The sequence below is a fragment of the Stegodyphus dumicola genome, chromosome 4, assembly GCF_044657685.1.
Source record: "Stegodyphus dumicola isolate Sdum_Otavi_A_Nest chromosome 4, ASM4465768v1".
Taxonomy (NCBI): domain Eukaryota; kingdom Metazoa; phylum Arthropoda; class Arachnida; order Araneae; family Eresidae; genus Stegodyphus; species Stegodyphus dumicola.
In genome coordinates, this window is record NC_140771.1 from 235,366,405 (window position 1) to 235,384,292 (window position 17,888).

The 17,888-nt window shown below is 36.0% G+C and overlaps 1 protein-coding gene across 1 annotated transcript in view; it reads left to right on the forward strand.

Annotated features, from left to right (window-relative positions):
* LOC118194765 (lachesin-like) overlaps positions 1–17,888 on the forward strand; it is a 182,889-nt gene that overhangs the window by 83,917 nt on the left and 81,084 nt on the right. The window contains exons 6-7 of the mRNA XM_035365969.2: positions 5,295–5,582; positions 9,037–9,102. Of these exons, the coding sequence (XP_035221860.2) occupies positions 5,295–5,582; positions 9,037–9,102 (354 nt within the window). The remainder of the gene's footprint in view (positions 1–5,294; positions 5,583–9,036; positions 9,103–17,888) is intronic.

Sequence of the window (17,888 nt, forward strand, 5' to 3'; positions counted from 1 at the left end):
TTAAATCATATACCATTGCTCTAATGAAGTTTATCAATTAAAATAGGGCGCTTATAGGAATCTTCTGTTAAAATTGAATTCTGCATTTGTATGAGTTTAAGATATCTGTGATGTTCTATGTTGTGAATTTGTTTATGTGGGTTTTTTGTTTGTTTGTTTGTAATTTTGTGTTATATGTGCTTACTTATTTTTAATTTAGTATTTTTGTTTGTTGTTTGGGGGTGGCTGGGTTACTGGCTGCCCTCGTTTGTGGAGATACGGGGGCCCCTTCTTTTGAGCTATGGGGACACTCGTGGGCTGAAGGGAGCCTCCAGTTCTTACAGGGCGATAGTATTTGGTAGCAACAATTTGAAACGTGATACAGCCTTTTAAGGATTTCAACGCAAAATCGCAAAATGAAAACAGTAGTAGGACAAGGCCACTTTGGACTAAAACTCAACATATAATTTCAGTAGAATTATCTACACATTTACAAAATTCGTAACATATTATTTTAAATCCGACAAATAAACACAGAACAAGTTTGTTAAACAGCCATAGGAGGCCTTCATAGAGGTAACTGTATTCCCTATTAGGTACCTCCACAAAAAATTACCCACCACTTCTGGTCTTAGAAGTTACCAATGCTGAATAGGAATGCTGGCCATTGAATTAAAAAAAAAGTTCATGTAAAGAAATATATAATTTATTTACAATATTAACTTCGAAAAATAACTGAAAATTTATAAATTAAACCAATCTTGTAGATAATAGATTTTTGCTAAATATTTAGTTTATAAATGTTATACAAATTTCGAGAATTGTGTACTATTTTGAATAGTTCTGAACTTTAGTAAGTTATTGATGATAAGAAAATTTTAATTTTTAAAAGTATTCCTTTTCAAAATTAACAAATTTATAAGCCTCTATATTATTTACGAAACATGTGATATTTCTAAATCTCGATTTTCTGATAATAATGTAATTTTACGCATTAACTTAACTAACATGGAAGTGTGAATTTAGATTTTGTTATGTTTACAGCGAAAAATCTGGTCTCTTTTTTTAAAAAAAAAAGGCATGAAATGATATAAATCTTAAAGTTTAATTGGATTTGGGGAAAAAATACGTAGCTGTTACTTTTCTCATTTTCACTTTCGTTTATTCCAATTTCAAATTTTCTCATTTCTTTCCCCTTTAAAACCAAAAGACGTAATTTTTTCATCTACTTCGAATCTGAAATACAAATTGGATTGCAGCATGACAAATTAAAAAGACTCCCTTGAATGCATATATTTAAAGAAGCATTGCCGTAGTCACGAGTAACCTAGGCATACGTATTGTACGAAGGCATTCTCTTTTAACATTAATTAAACGATTATATGATTATAAACGATAACGTATAATAAATAAATATATCTGTCATAAATGTTATAGTTCGAATCGTTGCAGAGTTATAGTAATTATAGGTAAGATAAATTATAGGTATAATAATTATAGACATAATAATAAGATTAATTATAGGCTAATCGAAGGCATTGCATAAATATAGGCATATTTAAGGTAGTTAGAACATCCATGATGCTACTTAAATTCTTATATAAACACTCATTCTTATATACGATTTCGTATATTTTGGTACGAGAAATTTTTAGAGCTTTCTCGTTACGTTTCATTTCAAAAAGTTTTTATTAACATCGCAGTCTAATTACTACTGAATTAATATGAAATTAATTCAATAATTAGACTGCGAGGTTAATAAAAACTAATTACTGAATTAATACTGAAATTAATAATTGCCCTTTCTTTAAATATATTTTGGGTTCTCGCTCTGTGATGCCTGTTTACTTAGAGGCATTAAATCTTATATCTACATGACTGAACCTTATTGCATAACGTTTCGCGATCAACATATTGACGGCAAGTTCTCTGTTTTAGATTCTCTGATTTAGAAGAGCTGCTGGTGTTTAATTCATGGGATTATTAACGGAAGTGGGAGGGTGTTATAGCACAAAATATTTTACGAACCCATATATTTTATTTTGTTTTATCTTTTATTTATTATACAGGGTGGCGCAGGGAAATGGGAAATTTTGAACTTTACAGTTGGCAGCAATGTAGAGCCGGCAGTTGTTCGAAACTTTGCACAATTGTTGTGAGCGCATTGCCATTTAGTAATCATGGATCATTGGACTGGTGCGGAACGTGTAGTAGCTGTGAGAGTGTTTATAAAAATGGCGATAGTGCGACTGCAGCGCAGAGATTTCGACAGCATTACCAGCTTGGACGTCATGGACGCGTCCCATCTGCGCATGCGTTTACAACGTGGTTGCGTAATTTTGAAAGAAACAGGATCTGCCTTGAAAAAGAAACCTCCAGGTGTCATTCTAACGGTTCAAACATTCTTTACACCGAGACTGTACGAGCTCAATCTTAACACCGAAAAGATGTGGTTTCAGCAGGATGGAGCCACGTCACACACTGCTGGACAATCGATGGCAGCAGTTCGTCAATTGTTTGGAAGACACATTATTTCACGTAACGGTGACATTGAATGGCCTGCGAGATCCCCTGATCTTAGTATGTGCGACTTCTTTCTGTGGGGATATCTTAAAGGCAAGGTGCACCGTACACGTCCTGCAACAATCCATGAACTGAAGAAGAACACTGAAAAGGAAATCAGTGCCATTCCCCAAGATTTGCGAAACCGCGTATTCCAGAGTTTTCATAACAGGCTGTTAGAGTGTGAACGCCGAATGGGAGCACATCTTTCCGATGTCATCTTAAAAAAGTAAAGAAACACTTTTGGACATTTTGATTGTAAAACCATAAATGGCATGCTGAATACATGCACTTTGTTAATAAATTACTAGTTTTATGAATTTATTCGTGGAAATGACGTTATTTTGAAATTTCCCAAAATTTCGAAATTCCTGCGTTTTCCTGCGCCACCCTGCATTTATTCATTCAAAATGACCCTATGTAGAACTGGTCGATGATAGGAGAAATAAGGTGCATAATTTAAATGTCTGCCGTTATGTTTCAAGCAAATGCTAAATCTCTAAGTGAATTGCCAAGTGTACTTGGATTGTTACTTTGCATTGTATTTAGATTAAAGTAATGTTTCATAAAATCAAATCCTTTTTCATTTCACTTGACTTCTGTAATGAAATTTCCCATACTAATGACAGGAACATCTGTATGTACGATAAACTCTTTATCGTTCAGTGAAGTTGTCTCAGGATATTTCATCAATGCATTAAACAACTCTCCTGAATCAACAGTTGGATGAATATGTACGGATGCTATAATAAATCTTGACTGTCCATTAACACTTACATCAACCATACAAATATCGCCTGCTTCTGAGACCTAATATTCTCTTACGTTGCTTAACAGTAAATTATATTCGTACATAATCCGTACACTCGTCTAACTTCTATAAATCGTAACACCACTAGCTTGCCGAAATAAAATAAAATACAACAAACACCGTCCAAACACACTGACTGTCTACCAGACGAACTTGCCACTCACACGCGGTCAAGCATGCGCGCGGAACTTAGGCTTTACAAAAACTTCACCTTTTTTGGCGCACATACCCTTTATTCAATTTTAAAAAGATTTTTTGTGTTTGCTAGTGTGCACTTTCATCTGTCTAATGATGCATTTTAATAGACTGTAACATTTGTAGTTTCGAAGGTATAAGCATTCGTGCTCACTTCAAATAGTGTCTTAACTTTCTGCTTTTCCATTAGAGTATTATGGAGGAATGTAATCCTAGGTTAAAAAAGAAAAGTAATTATATGTTCGCTTTTTGTGCAATTTTCTTTGATCTAACAGAATTCATAAACCTTTTTTAAATCTCCATTTCCTTCATATACCTTTCAAAATTTTGCATTTTTAATTAAAGATATTTTTATGACCTCATTTTTTAAAGTCATTTTATAGGGACCATTAAATTTTTACGGAACCGCGAAACATGAAGTATAAACTGTGGCGTAGCCAGGATTATGATCACAGATCCTTTATTTGCTAACTAGACGTGCAAACCACTTACGCTAGAATAGTACACACAGGAAGTGCGATAATCTTTTACAATTTTAACTTTAAATGTGCAAACGTGGCTAGAGTGATTTTTAAAATTTGCTTACCCTTACAAGTCATGTTTAAAATCAGAAATATTTAGACTTTTAAAGAAAAATAAAATACAATGTTTTGCTTTTCAAGATTTTATGTGCAGTGCAAATTTATTAAATTTAATTAATACGTAATGTACAATACTGTTTCATCATATAATATATTAACTGTAATTCGAACAGCCGCCCAGCCGCTGTAGTGGTTAGTTACGATGGACCCGAGTTCGAATCTCGTAGAAGGCATGGTTGTAACTGTGCGTTCCTTCGTAAGAGGCAATGGTGGCCACCTATTAGGTGTTTCCGTAATGAAATGGCCACCCCTTTCGGCCCTTGTAATGGCGCAAGGCTACTGGCTATTAAATAAAGCTCCCGACCAATTAAAAACATTTATAATTCGAACAATTCTTGAAAGCTTAACGTTCAGATAATTCCGATGTTGCAAAAAACACAAAATGAAAACTATGCCTTCGTATATTAAGATACTTATTTTAAACTCTTTTGCATTAAAGAATGTTCACCATCTATTATTAAACGCTAAGATTTGAAAGAGCTACCACAAGATCAGTCAAGAATTATTAGGAAAGCAATATAAGAAATTCCAATTATTTTTCGCGAAATTGATCATTATAGAGTCGTCGTTATAAGAGTAACAAAATAACTATATACGTAGTAAATACGTAGTTTTGTGTATAAATAAAGTAAAATTACTTTATTTATACACAAAACTATGCTTTTATAATCATATTTTTATGATCGCATAAAATATTTTATGCGAGTCGAAGTAATGTAAAAAATATTTTCATGAGATTTGAAAGAAAGCAAATAGTATCACTAGTTTCCTTATTTGTACTAAATTTTCACAATTATAATTAGTTCGTCTCCTCTTTCTCACTACGCGTCACAATTTTAATGGTTTTCTTAACCTTTTTTCTGAAGTCTATAAATTACACATAAAGAGACTTTGTTAACTTAATGGGGTCTGTAAGAAAAATACGCTTTACTTACACTTATAATTCAATGTTATTTGACTGTTTTTACAAACACTCATAATTTAAACTATAACACTCTTTATCAAAACGAAAATGAGAAACAGAAACTTCTTTTAATACAAAATAATTTTTCCTAATTTTTAGATTGTTTCAGGTAAATACTAATAAAATTTATTTGCTTTATTAGTTCCTCCAGTTTTATGGATCCCAAATCAACAGGTGAATGTTACACTTGGGAGCGATGTTACGCTCGATTGCCACACTGAAGCCTATCCAGCTTCCATCAACTACTGGGGTCGCCAAGCCAACGAAATGATCATCTCCAACGATAAACTACAAGTGACAACTAAAGAAAAAACATACAAAACACACATAAGATTGACGATAAAAAATCTGGAGCCTAAAGATTTAGGCGATTACATGTGTTTATCAAAAAATTCTTTGGGATCTACTGAAGGATCTGTAAAGTTAACAGGTAAGTGAAATTTAAAAATAGGATTTGATCCAAATATTGCATGTAAAGCCTTTATGGTAATTCTTCTAAACAATTAACCTTTTGACGTAAGGTCATCTTTTATGTATTAAAGCCATTTAGTCATCTTTTTAATAGCAAGGAGCAGAAAAGCAAATCGTCAGGGTCTGCCATTTCTTGCTCCGCATTAAGTAGCAAATTTTAAGTTTCCATAGATTTATTTCAGCCTTATTTAACTCGCGAGACGCATATGTCCAGCTCCCCAAGGAAAGGTTAAAATTTTATATACCTTTCAAACACAACCAATACAAAAGGGCATTAAACATTCCGGTTACTGCGAAATAAAATTCTGCAGTCAATGCTTTTATTTACAGAATTGAACTTTTGCATACTAAAGAAGCAATTCGTGAAAACAATTTCTGAATTCTAACTAAAAAGCGAATCAAGAAGAGTTTCAAGATAAGGTGTTGCTGAAGTTAGTTATATATACATAGTTTTATTGTAGCAGATATTGTACGTGAGATTTCAACCAGAGAGATGATGGCAACTCTTATTACTTGAAAGGTTCCACTGTGTAGTAAATAATGACTCGAAACACAGCAGCATGAAATGAAGTAACACCCATTTATTTGAGTCGTTATTAATTTTGCGGAACAAGCTATTAAAATAGAAAATTCTCGTGGCTTCCGTTTACAAATTCTTATCAGCTCCTTTGGAAACGCAGATAACATTTAACCCTCTGATTGCTCAATTTGTGGACCAAAATCGCTTCCAAAATTGCGGTTTTTATCCCTTCATATTTTAATTCTGTATATATAGGAGAATTGAAAAATTCACTTTTTCTTTCTGGAAAATATTTTTTATATAGATTTTTATCATGAGAAACTAAGTTGCCAGAAAAACCAATTTCAGATGTTATCACAAAAAAAAAAAAAAATTTTAATAAATTTCAGTCGAATTACAGTTAATTTCTATTTATTGCATAATATAAAAAAGTAAAATGTATAAAATTTAAGAAAATATAAAGCTCTGAGGGGAAATTACTTAAAAAATGCAGTTTAGTATGATAGAGTTCAAACTTCAGATTCTTTGCACCAGATTCATTAAATAATTAATAATCAATCTAATTATTAATCTAATCAATAATTCAATAATTTAATTAACTAATTAAGATAATCGCTGAACATTTTCTAGCAGCCATTTCTGTAAGAAAAAAGCGGCAAAAAGGGAAGTTTGAGGGTTAATACCACGTGCCTTCAAATGCCGTAATTTAGTGGACAACTAACGATATCTGTTGGCCAAAACGTAAACTAAACGCCTAATACTGTATATAATTTATTTCAATGGTTAAACGGGGGAAAAATTGCGCTCCTCAATAAAGGAAGAAAAACATATGCCCGCGGAAATTGCGGAATGAGAAAATTTTGCTACATTTGAATTGCCCGTGGAAATCGTGGGATGATCAGCCAGAGGGTTAAGGCATAAAAGATTGTAGTTTTGGAATGCAATCAAATTATAACATCTTTAGTAACATCTTGTGGATAATTCCCTATAATCATGAACTATATGGAAAATATAGGAAATATGGGCATCTCGTAGCAGATGGCTGAGTCATGTGTGTAGATATGATGATGCATTTCCAACCAAATACGTAACCTTTTCGAGAATTGAGGGAGTAAGACGAAGAAGAAGATGGATAGATGATACCGAGGAGGATTTAAGGTTAATTCGAGTTGGCCTATGGAGGGCCATTGTGCAGAGTGGGGTCAGGTGGAGGAAACGTGGGGAGACAGACTTGACCTGTACAGGCTGTGGAGCTTATGAAGAAGAAGTAACATCTTGCCTATCATCATACGCCTCAGTTGTCTTTGGTGAATAAAAATGGGAACTTTAGTTCAGAAAAATAAAAGCAGCTAGCTATGTGTTATTGAGAAATACATTACAAGAATGCGATATTTTATAGAAAGCTAAACTCTCACTGAACAGGCAACTGCTATGTTCCTGATTAATTTCAAGAACATAGCTATTGTCTATTCAGTATGATATATTTATCCTCCCAGTAACTCAGTGTGAGTATGATAATGTTACGTTTTTCTTTTCCTTTGACACCAATTGTTACGTTATTTTCTTCCTTCACGTTCGTTCGGGGTTCGTAGATTTGGAGTGAATAACGACGACACTTGATGACGTAAGGAAACACACTTTATTAGCCAGTATTGTCAGGACAGCTCCAAAACACGTTTTACAGTCGTCGATGAACTACTATAAACACGCTGACACGATCAACGAAACAGCTTTTAGGTTATCAGGCTATCACGGTGGAGACAGCTTCCTGCAAAACACCCGACTCTGCTTTCCGGAGTAACGCTCCCGACTCTGCTTGGTCGTTCTCGGAACTCCCCGTCTCTCGAGACTCTCCACGCTACAACTCGCGATGCACTCGACGACACACAGAGCACAGCTCCTGACTCTCGGTTCAGTTGTTTCCGGAGCTTGACACGCTCTCTCGACGATGCACTAACCGCGATACTCTACGAGACTCTTTGCACTCGACGACCTACTCGGCACTCGCTGGCCGGCTGCCAACGCGATCGCCTCCCCAGGGATTGACTCGCTAGACGAGACACACTCGATGAGAGAGGCACATTCTCTCTCTCGATGAAGCACACTTACTGCGGACCAGCAGGGTTTATATAGCTTTTGGCTTGTGTTCGAAAATATTCTAGGCTAAACTGGTAAGAATTCGTTCCAGAAGGTTTTCTAACCGTCCATGGTATATTGCCAATTTTGTCGCCGAATGGGCGATTTCTCACCAAATGTGGCAACACTGCCTTACCTTGCCATTTTGTGGCAACCCTAAAACTGCTGTGCGGGAAAGCCATCTAACCGCTCCTCTACATTTCGTAACAATATGTTTATCCTCTCACTGCATTCACGAAAGGCCATACTCGGTCAACATTTTTGCAAAGCAGTGCCGGTCTGTGTTCTGCTAGCGTAACTTTAGTTTTCTTTGGTTTTTGTTTACCGGAAGAAAGCATATTCTCAGGAGTTAAATTTCTATGAGGCGTTTCATTACATGTATTCGGGAATAAACTTCTTTATTTTGTGTTTCTGAAAATTAACGTTTCAAAACTATTTAGAAAGAAAAATTTCAGAATTCCGTTTTATAATCAAATTTTGTATATGGTAGAGGTAGGTCTTGAATTTAGATAGTCTATCTTTGACTTATTTTTTTTCCCCCTGAGGGGGAGAAAAAGAGCTTTTCTTCAGATTATACAACTACTGTTTTCTGTTAAACATTTGCAAAGTTTAAATCGTATTTAATTTTATAACACACTATTTGAAATTATGTAAAGTTCATTTTAATAAATATTTACTAAAATGATTCAAAATGCCTTTTTGTTATATTGTAATTAATTTTATTATCCATTTTATTTTTTTTTAATTCCTGTAATAGAAATTCAACAACCAACAAGTCAACCCACGAAAGATTCTGCATCGATTAGACGCCAAAGTTCTGAAGGTAAAATTTTGATTCTTTTACTGCCTTTATACTACTTGCACCAATATACACAAGGTGGTAATAAAAAAACTTCCCTACATATGAACCTCTGCAGGCCTATCTGTTCAACTAATCTAAATGAAATTTCAGTTATTGTTATTTGAACGCATGCGGTCGAGATTGGGATGATTTAAAACAATGGAGCTCTCATGATTACGGTTACAGGGAAAACATTTCGAAATTCTGGTGTAGCAGTAATCACTATTTTCCTGAGAAAAATCGATTAGGGCGTTAAAAAATAATAAATGCCTTAAAACGATACACGTATGGCGAAAATTGCTGGCATGAAACATTTTCAAAGAAGAGCATTGTAAAGGACCAATGACAACCCAAGAGTGAAGAGGAGAAACAATTTTTGTTGGAATTTAAGAGTTGTCAATGTGTATAACGTTTCAAGAGAGAGTGATCTCCCGTACCTTTGTAGTTTCTTAGCCACCGCTATTCCTCGACCTCACACCAATGGATTTCTGGTTACGACGTTGTCTGAAATCTAAGGTTTACATATTAATACGGGTGAAAGATGACATAAAACGTGAAGTTACATATATTCCTCTTGCGATATTACGTTCGCCATTGTTTTCAATAAATTCCGGTATGCAGTGCGTTATCATCTGGGCAGATGAGCATGCGGCGGACCACACAGAGATCAGAAAAATTGTCGGTGTTGTTCACGCAAGTCACTGTTTCCGAACTTTTACGGTGTGTCACACAACATGGTTCTGACATCTAAGACGCAATAATTCCTTTCAGTTGACAAGAGACCTTCACGACCAGTGTCAAAAGATTTTAGCATTTTGCACTGTGTCTGTCGTCAAAGCCTCTTGATTTCAGGAGGGCTGGCGAACCAATGATCTTGTTTTTCCTGTCATATAGTTCTAGATATAACGAATCAGAAGATGTAAAATATTACTAAAAAATTACGGAGGCGTGACTAATTCAGTCAAGTTTTTTCCATCGGAACTACAACACGTCAGAATGCTCTTGGACTCTCGACTAGAGAGAACCTCGTTATCAGGATCCTCACGTCACGAGGACTATACTTCACTTCACTAACCGTTCTATGCTGTCCATGATTTATACATATTTGTAACGAACCTTTCGTAATTATAATGAATATTTTTTAGTTTAAAATGCATTAATTATTACGCGAGCTCACAAATGTACTAATCATTATAGGGAGTGAGTCAGAATCCCTTCCTGCTGCCCAGTAACCTCCAGGCACGTTGAAAACTTGTAATTCCAACAGTAAGGTGTTTTTTTTCCCAGTTTCCTGGCTTATATTGTCATTGGCCTTTTACAATGCTTTTCTTCACAAATGCTTTGCGCCCGCAACTTTCGTCATACGTGTATTGTTCCATAGCCATTTATGGTTTTCCAGTTTGCTGATCACTTTGCGCAGGGAAAGGGTGGACGGAAAATTTTTTTCACTATAGCTGTAACCTTGAGAGCTCTACTTATTTAAATCATCGCAATCTCGAGAGCATACCTTCAAATAACAATATCTTAAATTTCATTTCAATTGGCTGCGCGGATAAGTTGCTATGAGTTCAAATACTGGAAGTCTTCTTTTTATGTCCACCCTATATGTTATATATATGTATATGTCTTATATTTTTGCTTCTACGATTACAAATTATTCTAACAAAGTTTTATTAAAGACAATGAATTTTAGTAAGCATATATTTAAATGATGATCAGATCAACCTGAGCTTTTAATTAGTATTTGTTACAACAATTAAACTATCTTTAATAGTAATCAGTTAATGATAAACGTAGAATTATTTTTCGAAAGACTTCTCTGGCATGCAAATAACCTTCTTTTACGTAGCTGAACCACAATTTCAAAACAAAATGCTTTTTATCGCGAAATCATTTTGTTTTAATTATAAGCCTTGAAAACTGATTCTAACTTCTGAATGCATGCCTGTCTTTCGTGAGAAATGAACCTCCAGGAAGTGAAATGAATATATGAGAACGGGTACATTTTCTACTACAAGCTGTCAACCAATTTGCATTACGCCCAATGCTTACGCCCTAATAACTTCCCAAGGAAAAGAGCCTGCAGACATTTTGTCATGACGGTTTCGTTGTGCCAAAAGCCGACGAACCGACGAACGAATTGTCACTTACAGAGAACCTTACGTTTGTTCTCATCTCGCAGATCACTCCTCAAAAGCTCAGGGAAACTTTTTCCCTTATTACATTCTGTTTAACACCTAGAATTATATTCGGGACTGGAATTGTACTGGGAGGAAATCGTGGTCAGAATTGGATTCTTCTATTTCTTTTCCTACCAACACGTCCCCGTTAAAATTTCTTTGCATACTCTCATATTGTGTCTAGCATTCTTTTTATTCTCATCAATGATTTTTAGGCGTTTTACGTATTTTCATTCATGAACTGAAAACCAATGTTTTTTTTTCTATCATTCTCTGAAATAGTGCATTATGCCATACATTCAAAGCTTAAATTCATCCATAACCCGGCTAGGTTATTTCTTAATTCTTGAGAGAAACTATAATTCCAATCGAAGCCACAATTAAGATGTTCGGTATTTTATTTTAATATATGACTATATACCATTAATTTAGTAATTCACTAAATTTTTATTTATCTCTTTACATTTCATTGAATTTTATTTTTAATTTAATTATCTTAATTATTTTATTACTTTAATTATTAATTATCTTGTTAGTTGCTTCTTTATACTAATACACTTTTTTTTCCTGATGACCTTCTGTTAGACTCCAGGACTTTTATTTTAGAAATTAAGTCATGAAGTGCGCATTTTTTTAACGCAGACTTTCCCTGAATAATTTATGATCGCATACCTTTCTTGGTCAGAACGTTTTCTTGAGGAGTCTGACCTTTTCTGTGTGCTTTATAATATTTTTCAAAGTGACCGATTAAAATCCTGTTGATGATTTAAATTGCCATTTTTCAAACACTAAGTGGCGTTGAGAAGATACTGAAAACGTGTTTCATAAATATAATTTTTGGGGACAGGACGCATCATTTCTTGAACGCAATATGCACAGAATATAAAATTATTTGACTATTGAAGGTATATGTATTTCGATCCCAGTATATTTAAGTACATTGAAGTGACAAAAGTCATGGGATACCTCCTAATATTTTGTAGATCCTCCTTTTGCCCGGCGAAGTGCAGCAACTCAACGTGGCATGGACTCAACAAGTCGTTGGAAGTCCCCTGCAGGAATATTGAGCCATGCTGCCTCTATAGACGTCCATAATTGTGAAAGTGTTGACGGTGCAGGGTTTTGTGCACGAACTGACCTCTCGATGATTTCCCATAAATGTTTAATGGGATTCATGTCGGGCGATCTAGGTGGCCAGATCATTCGCTGGAATTGTCCAGAATGTTCTTCTAACCAATCGCGAACAACTGTGGCCCGGTGACATGGCGCATTGTCATACATAAAATTCCCATCGTTGTTTGAGTATGTGAAGTCCATGAATGGCTGTAAGTGATCTCCAAGTAGCTGAAGGTATCCATTTCCTGTCAATGATCGGTTCAGTTGCACCAGAGGACCGAGTCCATGCCATGTAAAAACAGCCCAGACCATTATGGAGCTACCACCAGCTTGAAAAGTGCCTTGTTGACAACTTGGGTCCATGGCTTCGTGGGGTCTGCGCCAGACTCGAACCCTACCATCAGCTCTTACCAACTGAAATCGTGACTCATCTGACCAAGCCACGGTTTTCCATTCGTTTAGGGACCAACCGATATGCTCACAAGCCCACGAGAGTCGCTGCAGGCGATGTCGTGCTGTCAGTAAAGGCACTCGAGTCGATCTTCTGCTGGCATAGCCCAAGGAAGACAAATTTCGCCGCACTGTCCTATCGGACACGTCCCTCGTACGTCCCGCACTGATTTCTGCGGTTATTTGACGCAGTGTTGCTTGTCTGTGAACATTGACAACTCTACGCAGACGTCGCTGATTTCGGTCGTTAAGTGCAGGTGGTCGGCCACTGCGCTGTCCATGATGGGATGTTATGCCTGAAATTAGATACTCTAGGCACACTCTTCACACTGTGGATCTCAGAATGTTGAATTCCCTACCGATATCCTAAATGGAATGACCCATGCGTTTAGCTCCAACTACCATTCCGCGTTCAAAGTCTGTTAATTCTCGTCTCACGTCAAAGCCTCTTCACATGAATAACTTGAACACAAATGAAAGCCCTGCCAAATCACTTCGCATTTATACATTTTCTACGCGATACTACTGCCATCTGTGTATTTGCATATTGCTATTCCATGACTTTTCTCACTTCAGTGTATATCTCAGATTACGCGGAGTGGTAATGGTAAATTTCAAATCACCCATTTTCAAAATTCGGGAGTATTTAACAGGTTCTAAAAACGTATCTCGAAACGCGACATCGCAGTAAATCTGAAAAACATTCAGCATGGAAATACATGTCATAAAACATTTCTTCGCGTTTATATGCTGTAAGATAAATAGAATGAAAAGAACGGATAATACTTTAGGAACTATGCATCATTAAAATATTTTAATCTGTATAAATTGCAATTTCCACTGGTATTCAAACTTAAGACACTTTTGCAAATTTGGTTCATTATATGGTGGACATTTTAATGAAATATGGTATGTGAGTATAGGCTGATATAATACAAAAAATATACCATGCAACTGTCCGTAGACAGGTAAGAGAATGCGTAAGGCTCATCGGCTTGGAAAAGCCTAAACCAAAAGCTGAAAGATCGAACAATAAAGGAAGCTAGGAGAGGGTGTGCTTCCCTATAACAGTCTACTTATGTAACATCATACTAAAAATGGTATAATCTCATTCCATAATAGAGGTACTACGAAATGAGGCAGTCCATGAGCCCCTGAGGCAATCTGTCCTGCAATCAGGTATAAAAATGTTTAGGGATGGAGAAATCAAGTTGCTTTGTGCAGATTGTCCCAGATATGTTATATAGGGTTCAGCTCTAGCGATTTGGATAACGATCCATCCGGTTAGTAGCTTAACTTTCTAGAAAATCACAGATTGACCCTATTTGGAGTCAACTGCACCACTCAAAAGGCAAACATAGGTTCAATGATGGCTTCCTCATATCTAACAGCACTCCCAGTGTCTATATTAAAGACAGGAAGTTCTGTGCTCCTGTTCAGTGTTATGCCTGCTCATACCATCAAACCTTCGATGCTATTCTGGTCTCTTTCTCGAATGTTGAAGGACAGGAAGCGAGTTTCTGGTTCTCTGCAGATGTTGATAATCAGAGATTAGGCTGAATCGGAATTCATCTGTGAAGAGAACGATCCCCAACTTATTCCAAAGTCGATGTTTTCTGCACCATTCCTAAATGGGCTCTCTTGTGTCCCAAAATAAACAAGAAGCAAATAGCAAGTTTTACAAACAGATCTTTCTCATGCAGCTTTCTGAAATAGTCACTCTTATAATTCGACTTCCTATAGCTGCATGGAGGTCACAAGAGAGAGGGAAAACTGTTTCATTCCTATTACGTCTCGCTGAAGTGGCCAAATATCGATTTTTATAGACCATCTTGGATGACTTTGCAGAGGCTTAGTGTCTAAGAATTTGGTATGTTTAAACTGTTTCTGTAAGTTACACACGACATCGGATGTTACATTCAAGCTTCTAGCAATCTGCACTTGAGAGTTTCCTGATTACATTCTGTTGACGATTCTGCACTTCATTAACTAAACATTGGTGTTAATCATTTTAATTCTACGCTTTGGAATTTCGCCTACTATTGCAAAAAAGTGTTTGTTGAGTTCTTAACAAACATTTCGCTAAATAGTTCGGCCGTATGCATGTGTACGCTTGTACATTCGAAACTAAAAATTTCCTTTTTTTTATTTGAAAACATAATATTTGTCTATTTTTTTATTTGAAAACATAATTTTGATTCGAGAAAATTTCCAAAAGTATACGAACTCCCTTTATTCACTTCACCAGTGTAGAGAGCGAGATAATTTCTGTAACTTATAACGTTGCGCGCCTCCAACTTGCACGCAACCAAGAGGTGACTGTGAAAACTTGTATAAAAGATAGAGCCTTGTGAAGGGTTTAAGTCCCTTTTTATTCAACGTAATAAATTACAATTGCGTCCTCTTGACGCTTACAGACTGTGCCAACTTGGCAGTCAAATAAAAATAATAACCTGAAAAGAAAATAAAGACAAGATTCTAACTACGAGGCTCTCTAAAATAACTAACTCACCGCGTTTTACAATACCGCTGCTAATTCAGCAGACTTGAAGCTCACTGGAACAATTACCACTACTTCCCGCCAAGCACCTAGGCCGCAACGCGGGGTTCTTCAATTCTCGCTAACTACCTCCGCGCTCGTGCAGTAAGAATATCTCACACCGAACTCGTTTCCTTCTATTTAAATCATAATACTTCCGCTGATAATTTGAATCCTTGCGCGTTCTACTCAAATTTACATATTCTGGCATTGGCAGTTCCAGGGAAAAGTAAGGCTTGACAGGAAAGATAGTTTAAACTTAAAATAAATGTTAGTAAAAATAAATATAAACCCTACAAACTTATTAGAATCTTCCCTAAATTTGACGTCTTTACTTTTATTTGAACATTTTAATCAAATCACTCTACTGAAATTCATTATAAAATATGTGAATATCGAATTCGTAAACTGTTTACTTCGTTTCCATTCGAGCTAAATAATGTCCATTTTGTGTATTAGAAAAATAGATCCTCTTTTCTACCAAAGACGTTGCTATATTTATATTAGGTTTTTAAGATAAAATGTATCTTGATCGAATTGTTCTTGAAACCTCAACTCTTCGGAATAGGCATTAAAGAAATTCCCTTGCCAGTAATTTTATGCTGTTCTTTTCTGGGGGGGGATAATAGCATTGTTATTCATGTTCTATTCAATACCCACTGTGTTAAATATGTGCACTGTAAAATTTCGTAATTTAAATACGTCTTCTGTTGTTTCAAATCTTCGCTTGATATTTTCTATAACTGTCAGGACTTAACCATTTCTTATATATCAAAGGCCAGCATTCAAATTCTCTCAAACACTATTATATCGATGCTTTTTCACAGAAAATGGTAGTTCAGAGAAACATGACGCGGTAAACAAAAGCAAAGTTTTAAAACATACATTTAAATTTAAAGCTTTTGCGACACTCCTTGAGCGGATTTACCACATATTTCTTGCAAATCACTGATCTCAGCTTCTGTAATATGATGACAAAATGGCAATTTTATTCCGAATGTTCATTCAAGAATCATTTTCATGACATGTAACAATAAAATTATCACAGAAGTACTGGCAGAAATAATGGATCAACTTGAATGTAAATTATGTCCAAAGGAAGATAATAATGACACGTCCGACCTTTATTTAATGGGATCCCACAACAATAAAAATCATAACAAAGAAGATTTAAAAAATTTAAAACACTGTTACTTAATATAACATCCATATGAACAATGAAGCCCACCACCAGCGGCCGAGCGGTAAAGTCGCTGAACTGAACACTGGCAGTTTAGTCCAAGGTTCGAACGAGCTTTCTGTATAAGACCCAGTTTCCCTTGGAAAGGTCCTCCACGAAGGCATCCCTCAGACAGATAGCCCTCAAGCGCTTTGCTGTAATCAAGTAAATCAAACCAAACCAACCATATCAACACAACATTAATACACCAAACTGATTTTTCCCCTACATGTTCACTTAACATATCCTAATTGTACAAACAATAAAACAAAATGTAGGAAATACTTCCGCTCACAAGTCAAAGTAGGATTTGACAACATTACATGACCCTCAAAAGACCTTGAAGTACCTGAAAATATAACATATCTGGTAGCCACTACAGCTTGAAGACGAAAAGAGCTAGAAACATTGATATTGATATCCTCCTCTTGGCAAAACTTACAAACGCAAGTAATATATTAATCACTTCACGCTCGAGTCATTTTCGACCGCCACTCTTTTTAAAACGAATTTATTTCGCTTCAGCTAGGAGCGTCGAAAACTCCCGGCCTAAGCCGCGATTGCAACAGTAAAATATATCATCAAGGGTCGGGTCACGATGCTTCTTTTGAGCTTCAAGATCGCTTTTTGGACGGCATTGTTGCTTCTTTAGGCCGCATGAGGCCTGCGAGTTGGGTACCCCTGCTTTAAAGTCCTAACTCCCAGTTATAGCCGTAACTTTTTTAACCGCCTATAATTATTCTAATCACCGTTCCCTTTGTTTTCGTCTCGTTTATTGAGTTTTGCTTTGTTACGAGTAATTCACATGTTATGCCCAAGAGATTCCCATATTAAATACCTGAGATTAAAGTGCTAGAGGGCTGAGGGAAAGAATGCTAATGTGGACATTTAAGAGAAATTGGCTGGTACTCACTTTAACACATATGGAAATACTTATGCACGCACGAAAATACTGTTGCGTTTTTTTTCTTTCTTCTGACACCAGTTGTTACGTTATTTCCTTCCTTCACGGAGTTCGTGGGGATTTGGAGTGAATAACGACGACATTTGATGAAGTATCGAAACACACTTTATTTAGCCAGTACTAATCAGGACAGCTCCAAAATCACGTTACAGTCGTCGAAGAACTATTATACACTCGCTGGAACAATCAGCGACACCGCCTTCAGGTTATCAGGCTATCACGGTGGATACAGCTTCACTGCAAAGCACCAGAGTACAGTTCCCGACTCTGCTTGGTCGTTCTCGAAACTTCACGTACTCT